Below are 13,533 nucleotides of genomic sequence, written 5' to 3'. Positions count from 1 at the left end.
AGAGCTTGCATCATTTTTAGAATTAAAAAAAAAAATATTGTCAACACTCTCTGCACATCTGGGACCATAGAAGGGGCAGAGAAATGTCTGCAATCTGTTAGGCAGAGAGCCAAATGCATGCAGGTGGTGTGACAAGGGAGGTGGAAGTTCTCTTCCACCTCCCTGGTGTGACTTTACTGACCAAGTAGATAACATGCATCCATTGATTTTGATCCCTCCACCCCAGAGGGTGCGGGAGGCATTCTGAATTCATTTGATAAAACAGATGATGCACAAAATCATTCTCTATGTTGGTACATAGAAGTGGAGGTATACAGTCAAAACTCTTTTATAGCAAAACCTTGTAACAATAAAGTTTTATATTGGTTCTTTTTGTATGCTGATGTAGTGAGAAACCATTTATAACAATTAAATTGTCATGGTTTCTAAGTCCTCATTGTAATGAGGTTCCCCTGCCCTCTATGACTTTGAAATATTCCGCTGAACCTTGTGGTACAGGACTACACACCTCAAGAAGCCATGGACATTATACCTGGACAAACTGCTGATGATACTTTTAATATACAGAGTTAAATTCATGTCATCTTATTTTTGTAATTTTCAATGGATGTAGTCAGTTTTGGGCATTAGGTGATTTTACTCTGCCTTCCTTTTTTTTAAGGAGAGAGAGAGAGAGAGAGAGAGAGAGAGAGAGAGAGAGAGACATACACTGTACAAGCATTCATGAACACTGTCTGACATTACTTTTTCAGCGCATATGTTGTACATGCATGTGTGAGATAAACTTATACCTCTTTATCATTGTGGAATATAATCAAACAAGTTGGATGAGATAAACTTTTGACATTCTTGCTAAATGACCGACTCTCATTTTACCTTACATTCACAGGAGATCATAGATGACATCGAACGCTAAAGGAGTTACGAACACAACACTGGTTACAGGCGGAAGGGAACACTTCTAAAAAAAACAAACCCACAAGTTTGTTACAAAGCTGAGTGTTTGCGCGAGAGAAGACTGACCAAGATTCTTCCAATGTGAGGTGCTACATGAGCCGTACACAAGTGAGGAAGAGGAGAGAGGTAAGTTAGGAGAACCTGAAGAGAGCAAAAAAAAAAAGGAAAAAAGAAAAAAGAAAAGGAATAGATCTCTGTCGATTTACTAATGTTTTAACACACCCTGCAAGAGTGAAGAAGATTGTCAGTGCATGAAAGACAGGATTAATGTGTAGCTGTAGTTATCACTCATTTCACAAATGAGATAACTACAAAAATAAATTCAAGATAACTTCGTCGGTTGAGAATGACAAGGGCGTTAAGTGACCACAAAACCCGTAGTGTTCGAGAAGACTTAAACCCCTTCTCATTCTCAACAGACAACTTCATGACAATATGGATATGTTTTAGGACATCTATATTAATTTATGAAAATTTGACATATTCTTTATGAACTTGTTGTCTCTTTTGTAACTTAGAGACACCATGGAGTCCTATGATGACTATGGTCACATTGACGTCTTCAACAACCTGTCCAATCCGGAGCATGCCCTCCAGTCTGTTGATGCCGTCTTGCTGTCGCACGCGCAGAACATCTTCATGTACGAGCAAGACTGTGGTGCCCCCAGCAGCAAGCATGATTTGGTAGCATCCAGTCCGTCGGACAACATCTTCGAGTTTCCCAACCCTGAGGAGATGGCAGAGCTGGGTTGCAGTCCACTCATCGACAACTGTTGGCCGGAGACCCCGCTCCTGGCGGGATCGCTGGATGGGTCCCTGAATGACAGTGGAGTCTGCTTCAGCTGGGAACTCACCGCTGACGAGGAGGAGGCCCTGTGTAAGAGCTCCACAGGTGGCTCCTTTGGCTCAGCTCCTACCCTGGCAGAGCTCAACCTGGAGGATTCTCAGTCAACAGATGCAGGGATGAGTCTGAAGAGAAAAGGGGATAGTGTCCAGGAAACTCCTTTGAGTCCGCCCATCAGTAAGGTTCTCAGTGGCCAACAGGAGATGTCCCTGTCACCGCAGAGTTGGAAACGGGTCAAGACTGAGGTTGCGGAGATGGCCAATGTGGAATCCACAAAATCATTGGCAAGGCTAAGTAGTCAAAGACATGATGCACCCAAGAAATCATCCAGAATCAGTAAGCCATCAAGACTCAGTCTGTCCAAATCCAACAGGACAAAAAGTGAAGCATCAAGAAACTCTGCCAAGGCAGAGAAACTGTCAAAACAGCCCATGGGCAAGATGAAGCCATCCAAGATTGACTTCACAGAACTGCTCCTGAAGAGCTACAACAGCAGGAGAAATGACTCGATTCCGTCCCCCACCAAGGAAATGACGCGGAGTGAATTCATCGCCAGAACTCCCAATCCCTTCGGAAATAGACGATTCCTTGGCATCAATGCGTTACTAAAATCAGGGAAGCGACCCCACCACCACCACACAACACTGCCAAAGGTTGTTTCTTCCCACAAGCCACGTGGAAGAATGGTCCAGCAGAAAAGTAGGACCAGGACTAAGGTGAGACCTGTGAGGCCACAGGCTGTTAAGAAGAAGACCCCCAGACATGTGTTTTCTTTGGATGGAGGCGATGATTCCAGTCAGGATAGACTGTGGAAGGACTTGCAAGAATTCATGTACAACACACAGACCAAGAACAGCAAGAAAGATACCCCCAACAGGACCATCTTGTCTGATCCCGATGTGAAGTCTGAGTCGGTAAGTCTATAGACTGTGGTCTTCGGCCATTGGTAACAGTTTGTAAACATCAATGTTTCCTGGTAGTTAGTTTGCACGAGTTGCAAGCATGTTGATATTGAAAAGAGACTGGAATGGCCTAAATGGCCTGAAATAAAAGCAAAAGTAACAATCCAAATTGAATCTTGGTCACCCGATTAGGCCACCAAAAGATAAATTTGGTGGCCCGACACCATTTTTAGTGGTCCTCTTCCACCCAGCCACTGCGAATGTCGAGCCCTGCATAATAATGCTGATATCTGTTTACTTATTTACCTTCCTCTGATGCATATCTTGAAACCCTCAAATCATGCTAGTTTCTTCCCCCTGTGATAAGCATTTTTAAAAAAAAAAATATCAATGATGACTGGCAAGATTCCATTCTTGTGTGTGCATCAGTGTATGTGTTCCCTAGTCATTTTTCCCAACTGAAAATATATAATTTTTACATATTATTTTTTCGGACATTTTTTGAGAATTTTTTAAAAACTGTATATTTTTGATATTTTTTTGAAAAATACTCTAAAAATAGCATGTCTTATTCATTTTTTCAAAAAATACCCAGAAAATAGCTTATTTTGGGGGTATTTTTTCAAGTCTTCAGATAAGACAAATATTTTTTCTGTATTTTTTCATCTTCACTATGAATGTTCTTGTCAGTTTGTAAAAATACTCTAAAAATTGGATATTCTTGAGTATGTATTTTTGTCAAATTTGAAGTACGATAGATATTTTTTCAGTATTTTTTTAGCTCAATTATTAACAAACAAATTAATAAACAAAGCACTAAAACATGTTTAAACTTAAAAATGGATCCTTGTGGTAAAAGTGAATTCAGTTGGTACAAATTATAGTCAGTTGACATTTCAACTAGGAAACTATTATGTAGACCAGGTATGTATGTAATTTGTCCAATTGTTTGCTTGTCTGTGCTGTTGAAAGAGATCCTGTAATTCCACACGTTACGTTCAGTTGACTTTCCTGATGTACCGATAAAATAGTTTCTCTTTTAGTGCACACAGATATGTCATGGCTGATGTATGCTGGCAGAGAGTAAAATGTCTGCCTAATCAATTATGATGGATGTTGGAGTCATTGATAGGCAAATTTAGGTGGCAGCTGTACAAACCTATAGGTGTAATTTCTCCTGTCCTGTTGCTGCAGCTATAGTTGTGTTTTTTTCCTTTCTTTTTAACCCGTTCAGGACAAGTCCTGAGTATACTTGTGCAGGGGTCTGTGGGAAATGCTTGTTGTAGTAAAATCAGTCTGTCCTCAATGGGTTAACAGCTGTGTCATTTACATAATCATTGACAACTAATGTATGCCAATTGTGTTAAATACTGTCTAGATGTTTTGCGATGTGTTCGTGCACAAGAATATTTCCAACATAAATATGCTATGATAAACCATATACTTGTAGGGTACTTTCCTCTCCTGTACATGAAATCAGTTCCAATGTACTCTGGTTTGGTTACCATGTAGGGCAAGCCTATTGCAAATCATAGCAATATGTTAAGAGTAACGATATGTAAACCTAACCTTTGTGAAGGTAGTATGTGTAACAACTTTACTGGCATGTTTGGTAAACTTCATAATAGCCCCAGCTCTCCATGCTGACTTGATCGTAGAGTGATGTGTGCAATGGTGTATGATGCATGTGACCAAAATGCGTGCACAGAATTCCTTGTGCATGTGGTCACTGGAAAGAAAATAGACAAAACTAAAGAACTGTGAAAGATGTTATTTGGAAGTTACAGACATGATAACCATAGGCCTATACCACTGAGTATCAGTGTTGACAATCAATGAAATGCTGATCTCTTTGTTCCAAGCATTCAACCCTGCTTTATTGCATTCACGTATTGTCATTCTGAGTCAGCTTTTTTTATTTCTAATAGAAATCATAGTTGCCTGTTTGTCTAAAACTGCCCTTGTGAGACTGTTGTGTACCTCACAATTTGTGTGATACGTCAGAGATTTGAACATATGACATGCTACACGTATCTCCTCAATCATCGTCTTTTTGACAGAGTAAATCGTCGAGGACGAACGTGAGCAGTGATCCTGGCTTTGACTCCCACGACGAGGGGCTGGGTAGTGAGAATGAGGACCATGATGATTTTGCCAGCGATGAGGAAGACGACGACATCCCAGATGACATTAGCGATCTCTCGGACGACCACGGTAAGTCATGGCTGTGTCTTGAATTGAAGTGAGGTTTATTGTCTATGTCTGTAGATGAGCTTTCTTCATACATATTTCCCTCTAAGGATCCATGAATTAGTGTGAATTCATATAAGATTCATCAGCTGATGTTCTTGAGGAAATATTAATGCTAATAATGAATGAAGAATGCTTCCATTTAAATTGATAGTCACCATACAAGAAAAAAGAAAAGAAAAGAAAAGGTGGGTGTCATGTTATCACTTTTGTGGATAGCCTGTTCATTCATGGCTATTTTGTTAAAGTCTTGAGTATTAAGGTGTGATAGCTAGGTCACAAGTGAATGTCATGCCGACAGCTCTACTAGATCATGCCCTGTGAAGACATGAATGCACAATTTTGTCAGAGTCATCGATATTGGATGGTTCTTGTGCATTGCAGGTCTGCCTTCGACCAGCACCAAGCCCAGAGACCCCTCCCGGTCCTTCCAGGGTTCGTCCCAATCGGGCAGGCGGCGCTTCAAGACGCGGCGCAGCGAGTACGACGACTTCACCCCCAACCCGCGCAAGCTCCTGCACATCGGCCACGAGCTGAACAAGCTGAATATCGCCATCAGCGAGTTGACTCCGGGCAGCGAGGCGTCCAACGACGAGAAGAACCAGACCAGGAGAGAGAAGAACAAGCTGGCGTCGAGGTATGTTGGCTTGGGTTGCCAGAAACCAGTAAATTTGATATTCCATTTTCTGTGACCATTAAATTTCATGGGACTCCAACACAACTGGAAAATAAAAAAGGAAGCCAAACCCAAGCTAGTTTAGATGTAGCCTGGAAACAGAGATAGTGGAGTTGGTAGTCATGGAAACGATGGGTGCTGTGCATATCTCATGGTGTACGGTAATCCAATTAGATAATGCCAGCAGTATTGTGCACAACATAGAATACACTAGAAGGGATTGAGTTCTTGCTCATTTTGAGGAAGTAATACACTATCACTGCCATCATGTAATATGTAATATACATGTAGTTTCCATGTTACAGAGAAATTAACACTCATAATATATATATATATATATATATATATTTTTTTTTTTTTTTTTTTTTTTTTGGGGGGGGGGGGGGGGAGGTCAATTTGTAAAAGCAACAATAAAGACAGAATCAAAGCTGTACCAGAGATAAGTTATGTTAGTTTTTGCTCAAGGCCATACATGATAATTAAACTTTGCAAATAAAGCTTAGTACCATTGTGCATAGCAAAGCATCAACATAGCAGAAATTTTGTTTGTTGTCATTGGCGGTTTTCATGCAATACAATTGTTTGACAAGTTAAAGCATAATTTGTGTATGCCTCCTCCCCCCGTGTACCAGAGGCACATTGCTCTTTGTCAGTTAGCTTACTCACAAAACAAACAGAAACTAGTGTGAATAAAAGAATGCACGATTTCCTCATAGAAGTGATTCAAAACAAGAAACATAAATTTTGTGTTACCTCAGTGTACCAGAAGACACGTACCTATGTATGTACTTAATCAAACAACCAGCACATTTTACCGTTTTGTCCGCACTTGATTTAACTGATGGGAAAGAACTGGCATAGATATACAGGTGTACTAGGTGGTGCATGCAGAATGCAAATTCCTTGGAGTCATTCATATTAAGTGTAGCTATCTAATTCAGTCCACATACCTATCCACTATTTGCTGAAGTAGTTGAAGTTGTTGAAGCACTTTGAGTCTGTATAGAAAAGGTGCTATATAGATTTTGGTTATCATTATCATTATTTTCATGAGGTATTTGCTGATTAAATATTTGAAAACAAATTGGCATTGAAGAGGTATTCTTTGCCACTTGCTGTATAATATGGCTCAAGTGTGGTAGACCAGAATGAATTGAATAGTGATCAAAGATTTACATATAAGTCAAATCGAGTGCAGGTGTGCAAGCAGGAACTATAAAAGTCTATTTAGGAACTAGTCTGTGTATGGAGGTCAGGATTGTTCAAAAGCGATGCCAGTTGAGTGTGTGTGTGTGTGTTTGTTGGGGGGGGGGGGGGTGGCGAGTAATGAAGCTCAAAGTTGTGCAGACGACATTATATGACAGGTTGATAAGTACTGACAGTATGTCATGCTCTAATGCTGCCACACAAGGCCGCCAGCAGTCCTGTCAAATACAAGAGAGCTCGTAGAGTGCATCGATGTGATCACTTTATACACTGATGTTTGTATCGTCAGCACGTAATTGTCAACAGAAATGATTCATTTTGCTGCAGTGGCAGGGACTATATCAAAACATGATCAAGCTGTGAGATTCACAATAGCATGTATTGTTAAAATAGCATGTATAATATTGACGACAGTGAAACCATGCATCCGAGATGAGCATTAATTGTGCTTTTTCCATTGTGCTTATTAAAAGCATGACTAAAATGCAATGTACTGTCTCTGAATTCTGATCTATTCATTGTTCAGTATTTTCATTGTTCAGTGCAAATACAATTACAAAGCAGTAAGAGCATCATGAGGGACGTATCATTTGTGAAGAACAGTAGGCCCTAATTAATAAGGGCTTTTTACACGTGTAAATTTTTGCTTAGTCCTGTACCAACGGTGGGGCTAAGGGGGGGCCTTAGCTCCACCGTTGGTACGGGACTATCCTTAGCCCACTTTCTGTTTACACTCGTTTTTGCCAAAGTGGGCTAGCCCCACCGATAATCCCGTACTATCTGGCCCTGCAAAATAGCAGGGTTAGCACCGCAATTGGTGGTGCTAGCACTGCAATTGCGGTGCCAAGCAAGTGAGTGTAAACAGAACGAAAAAATAATCCGGGGCTAAGTGACGGAGACGAAGTCCGACCCCCACTGACCAATCAGAAACGAGGGGTGGTATTCTGAGGTCGTAATTAAGTCTGTAATTAACTTCGTGATTAAGTCGTGAAGTTAATAGGCCCTTAATCATGAGCAAAATCGGTATTCTGAGGACGTAATTAAGGTATGATTAAGTCCCCTGTAATTATCTTAGGTCCCTCCCATCTAATTGTTATTCCATCCAATCAGACACGTTGTTAGAAGCCAAAATGATGATTACACGCGCAAATATGCCCTCAATGCGCGCTCCTCCACGCCCCCTGTAATTACAACCCAAGAGCTCCGTGCGCACGCTCCGGTATTTGATTGCAACCCCTCACCTACGCACGCGAAGATCTCAACCTCTTTGCTCACATAAAATGACATAAAACGGCTTTATTTCTTTTTTTCTCTGAATTCTATGGATACCATGATAACAAGATTCAACCGCTCCTCGGTTACCGAAGACGGTAAGCATCGTTGTGGCAGAGAAAACGCGATGTAATGCTTGATATCGGAGTAGTTAATGACACTCTTTGGTATCATTAAGTTTTTCATTAACTTTCATACTTAATTACACCCTCAGAATACCGATTCGCAATTAACTCTGTGATTAAGTCCTCTCAGAGGTGCGCGCGCATTGATACGCGCAAACGCGTAGGTCCTTCCCGCCAAAACGCTTGTTGCTATGGTAGTTAATATAACCCCTACTTAATCATGCTCTCAGAATACCAATTCGGTAATTAAGTGCTAATCAGACACTTAATAAGCTCTCAGAATACGGCCCCAGGTAATCAAGTGCTGCCTGGTGCGTGCGTGTACGTGTACAGTGCACAGCGTAATCATGAATATTCATGTGGTTTGGAAAGTCCGGGGCTAAGAAATACGAGTGTAAAAAGGTCAGTTTTCTCCTTAGCCCCGGACAAGAGATAGTACGGGACTAATATTGGCCAGTGTAAAAAGCTGAAAAAATTGGTACAGGACTAACGATAGTCCTGGGTCAGAGAAAGTCCGGGGTTAAGAAACACAAGTGTAAAAAGGGCTATATTGTATGATATATTCAGCAAAACTTTATCCTTGCCTATGCAGCAATGATAAGCAAACATAATAATGATAATAGTAATAGTGGCTATTTGTATAGCACACAGGTCCACCTCCTTCCGTGTTCATGGTGCTTAACCTCCCCTCAAAAAAAAAAAAAAAATGCACAAATAACAGGAGTTGGCATATTGTGTTTGTGGGTGTGTATGTTGGTGTGTTTCTTCTTCAGCGTTCCATCCTTTCCGCTTTGCTGCTTTGAGAATGTGGACTCTGTTGCAGAGTGTATGTATCAACCTGACTGAATTTGACGGTGATTTGTTGTGGGCAGATACGTGTAGACAAAATCATAAGGTAGCTTGGTTTCATAAATGGAACTCTAGCACATGACTATCTGTGCTGATTGGGGCTAGTGTGCACAGCCTCATGTTTGTATTTAGAAGCCTAAAATATCAGGATACCCACATCAGACTTGTAGCAACAAGATTTTTAACTGTCATCATTTTGCCCTTTTCACATTTGTCTTTCCAGGGCTTGTCGGCTGAAGAAGAAAGCCCAGCACGAGGCCAACAAAGTCAAACTGTGGGGATTAGTCGAGGAAGCAAGTAAGATACCGCGGCTGATTTGCCGTTTACTCCCTCTCTCACTCCCATCTCGCTTTTCTCTCTTCAATTTGTGGCAAAACTGCCAACTTATCTGATCTCGTTGCGTTAGTGCCAGAGCCAACATAGACACTCGGCAGTTTATGCATTCGTTGTCGATGTCTGTGGCATTGATGGATACTTGGCGATTGAATGCATAGATCTTCGCGGGCTTCTACGTTCTGATAGGATATTTTCTGGCACATTTAGAAGTCTTAAAATCGTCTTGAAACAGACTTGCTCCTGTATGCTATGTCCAACAAATTGAATTTCTGCCATCTATGGCTTCTGTGAAATTTTGAAGGAGAGCTCGTATGCTATGTCCAACAAATTCAATTTTGGACAACTATGGTTTCTGTGAAATTTTGAAGAACTTCCTTCGTCAAAACGCTTTCCCATGATAATACTTGTTCGCAGAAAAGCAGAAAAGAACAGCTGCTCATGATGAAATTGCTTTCTTGTATGTTGCAGCTTTAGAAGCAAGAAAACTTGAAAGAAAACTTAAAAAGAAGACTAGTCATCATTCTAATTCCTGTCATATAATGTCTAACATTATACAAAGAATGCTGGTCATGTATTTGTTCTCATATCCATCATTGGCCCTAATATAATCATTGTAGCTGGGAAAGATGAATCTTGACACTTGTTGCAACAAACTAAGAGGTTAGTAACCAGCCACAAATGCATGGGGCTTTTCACATCAAAACAGGAAGTTATTACAAGTCACAAGTATGGCCATACTTTTGACCTTGGTACTACTGTATTTACTGGCTTTGTTCTCCGCAGAGCAACTGAAGGTAGTCTTGAAAGCCATGCGGGAGGATATGGCTTCTCGGATCGACAAACCCAAAGTGCACTGGGATTACTGCCTTGGCGCAAAGCTGGATCACATGATCAAGACGTCACTTGGTAAGTCACCCATGCTCGACATTATTCGCAAGTTTGTGCGTGTCCTTCTATTTAATATTCCTTTTATCATGCAAGTGAGTCTGTATTTATAGATTCCTCTGAATTTTTCCTTTTGAAACTTAATGATAATTTAGAGTATGCTGCATGACAATTTAGAGTATGCTGCATGACAAATGGCAAAAAAGGCAAAGTAATCAAAACCCTCTGAAATAAAACAACAAAAACTCATGCATTTCTTTCTTTTGGAACATGAATATATTCAGACCATAATTCAGTTGTGTAGTTACATACTATACTTGTGCAATGGGGTCAGAGATATGCAGTGAACAAGTGTCCTTGCTCAATGTTCCAAAACAGTTTGTTTAAATGCCTCTACCCCTAAGGGAGGTAGAGGCACTATTTTCCTAGTTAGATCCCTTTAATCTTTAACAATGAATAGAGAATGACTCCCGTCATTTTAACTGGTGTTGTTATGTTCATCTTTGTAGGTCACATGGTGGCTGGTCACACCTCAGAGTTTGTGAACTCTGTCTTGGAGAAGACAGCAAAGGGCATTCCGCTGTCCAGTCTGAAGCTTACCGGCATGAAGGCTTGAACCCTTGACCTGCCAGCCGCTGACAGACAAGTCCACTTACCACCGTCCACCAAAACCTTGGCGTTGTGCTGGTAATCCCAGAGCATAAATGAAGGGCTGTACAGAAGAGACGGCTATTGGATGCCCTGTGATCAAGTTCTGGTCACAGCGGCTCTCCATTGACCTTCGTACGCTTTCAAAGGATCATCGAAGGAGATGGTGCAAAACTTATTGTCCATTTGTCGCACATCTACGCCGAACTTTGTTTCTCCGTGGTTTCATCGCCTAATGGCATCTTTGTGTTGGTATTCATCTTCATTCAAGAAAAAAAAAAAGTAAAACAAAATGAGAAATAGACTCCTGAAATTCTCTCTGTTGCACCGATCATGAGAATATGAACATTGTAGGAGCTGGTATGAGTTTGTGTTTCGAAAAGCTTCACTGTTGGCATTTCAAGAAATATCATAAGGATTGTTAATGCGATTAGCCTTGATTTGTCCAGTTTACAATGTCTTATCTATTTATCAAAGTTTGGTTATGATTAAAACACAGTGACAAAAACACAAACAAAAAGTGGTTGACCTAGCTCGTGGACTCGTGAATGTGTGAGCCAATTATCACGCCCTTCTAGAGTACATTCTTTGTGTTTGCCCTGCCATGTGACTTTGTCATGTGATCTTGTCATGTGATCTGCCATGATATCTGACTAACAAATGACAAGGGCTCAGATCACAGAGTCCGCACTCTTATAAGATCTCATAACCGTTTCCTGTTCAGCGGTGTCCGTGGCTAGCAGAGATGTGGGATGTCCCGTAGCGAGGAAAGTGAATTTGTCACGTTCAGTGCCACATGGGTCAGTTTTCATGTCACTTCCCAGCTACAGTTTCAGAGCATGTTGAATCTTTTCCTGTTTGTGTATTTGCTGTTCTGGGAGATAGGAAATCCTTGTTAGTCCGTATAACATTGCATTAATTGCATTTAGTGCATTGCCCTTTTGATGTATCATTACCTCTTTCCTGTGTGGGTTCTGATATCCCAGTTTTCTTTTTTGGGAAAGTGCTTCGTTATACCCCAAAATGATTGTTATATATATGACTTGTAATATTTGATTTGATGTATGGTAGTTACACATTTATACTGTACTGAATTGTAGCCCCCTTCTGTAATGACATAAAACATTACATATAACCAGTCCCGCGTTAGATAGAGAATCATTTACTAACCAGAAAGACATCTATTTAACAGTAGAGCAGAGCAAAAGGAAAAGAAGAAAAAAAAATCTTGTATTTTTAATCTTGGTCCTTTTTTATGTATTGACATGTTGTACCATACACTTTCCCACATGTGGCAAAAAAAAAAAGAAAGATTTTTGTCCACGCCCTTCTTTGGTAAAGAAGCTTTAAACATGATCGTAGTCTTAGAATCTTTACTGAATCAATATAAAGTTTGTTAAAGTGTGATAACAAATGAAAAGAGAAGTATTACCTCTAAAATAGTATGAGAGCTCTTGGGAATGGTGCCTGCCCCCAGGGACATTTTATTTCCCCCTAGTTGATACTGAAGAATCAAGTCCGTGCCTTATGTAGTTGAAGGATAGTGTAGTAGGGCTGACAGGTGTAGCTGGTTAAACTGTTTCACTCAGAAAGTACAGTGCAAGAAGGCCACTGTTGTGATGCTGTAGCTATGGCAACAGTGACCTTTGTATAGGAAGCTTCTGACTTCTTCCTTTTTTTGTTTGTTTGTTTGTTGTTTTTGAGGTCCCTAGATGTTGTGCCAAAATCTTGTGAAGCAGTTTGAATACATGATACCTTTTTGATTAGTTATTTTTTTTTCATATATGTAGCACATAGTACAGTTGAGGGCAAAAGTTTCATGAATATAACCTTTTGTTTTAGTACACACATACAGAAAATTAAAGATAGGTGCTACTGTGTGTAATCCTGTGGTAATCATGTACATTGTACATGTATGTAAATAAGTTTGCAAATATTGGTGTATATACCTGTAAATACAGAGATGTCTATTTAGTGTTTATATCTTGTTGACGGTGAATATTCTACAGAATCTTTAGAAGAATTTGACTGAGATTGATATGACTTCGTGGAGATAGTTTGATTCAACTGAAGAGTTTTGTGAGTTTTTGTATTTATTGTTCCATTTGACTGCTATGCCTTTTTGTGATGAGATGTCCGTTATCATATCTTGCGTGCCTTTCTCCCAGTATTATGTTCTAGACCGAGTTGTGACGTAGACAGTGGCCAGTAGAAACCAAAGGGAAAAGCTTGTAATCTTAACCTATTTCTCTCACTCACAGCAGGCCACGTTGTCATTCTGTATTGCATGATCTTCCCTCTTGTATTAACTTACTGTACGTGAGATCTGCTGGTCAATAGTGTGCCCATGAAAAATGAAGAAACTGGAGACTGGATCTTCAGTTTTGACAATCATTTTTGTGTCTCAATTTCTAGAAAGAGGGGCGTTGATGAATCAGATGAGTCTTAGTTAGAAGCCTTTATTCCACTTTTCTGGTGACTAATTTGTGAGAGATGATGTCAAAAGCACAAAAAGAGGTGTGCTGATCTTTAAAAGAGTATGTGATACCATTTAGAGATGATGTTGTCATATGAGCAGCACTG

At 40.3% G+C, this 13,533-nt stretch overlaps 1 protein-coding gene across 2 annotated transcripts; it reads left to right on the top strand.

Annotated features, from left to right (window-relative positions):
* Positions 1-713: 713 nt before the first annotated feature.
* Positions 714-13,213, top strand: LOC139719858 (uncharacterized). 2 transcript variants are annotated; one of them, XM_071631245.1, is made up of 7 exons: positions 714-1,083; positions 1,476-2,715; positions 4,764-4,917; positions 5,338-5,590; positions 9,305-9,378; positions 10,201-10,323; positions 10,812-13,213. In XM_071631245.1, the coding sequence occupies exons 2-7, from the start codon at positions 1,483-1,485 to the stop codon at positions 10,916-10,918; spliced, it is 1,944 nt and encodes a 647-aa protein (XP_071487346.1). In that variant the 5' UTR covers positions 714-1,083; positions 1,476-1,482; the 3' UTR covers positions 10,919-13,213. The 2 variants fall into 2 exon arrangements, with proteins under 2 accessions (XP_071487346.1, XP_071487354.1); XM_071631253.1 differs by lacking the exon at positions 714-1,083 and having other exon boundaries at positions 1,400-2,715.
* Positions 13,214-13,533: the final 320 nt, after the last annotated feature.

The sequence above is a fragment of the Diadema antillarum genome, unplaced genomic scaffold (genome assembly GCF_040938485.1).
Source record: "Diadema antillarum isolate AM-2024a unplaced genomic scaffold, OU_Dant_1.0 scf00000009, whole genome shotgun sequence".
Lineage (NCBI taxonomy): Eukaryota > Metazoa > Echinodermata > Echinoidea > Diadematoida > Diadematidae > Diadema > Diadema antillarum.
Note: the sequence above shows the minus strand (reverse complement) of the source record. Positions and strands in the feature narration are given on the sequence as shown.

Bases quoted from the DNA above. Each gene is read 5' to 3' on its own strand.
- LOC139719858 (XM_071631245.1), top strand. From the start codon at position 1,483: ATGGAGTCCTATGATGACTATGGTCACATTGACGTCTTCAACAACCTG. The intron at 2,716-4,763 runs GTAAGTCTATAG...TCTTTTTGACAG, and splicing joins CCGATGTGAAGTCTGAGTCG to AGTAAATCGTCGAGGACGAA. The intron at 5,591-9,304 runs GTATGTTGGCTT...TTGTCTTTCCAG, and splicing joins AAGAACAAGCTGGCGTCGAG to GGCTTGTCGGCTGAAGAAGA.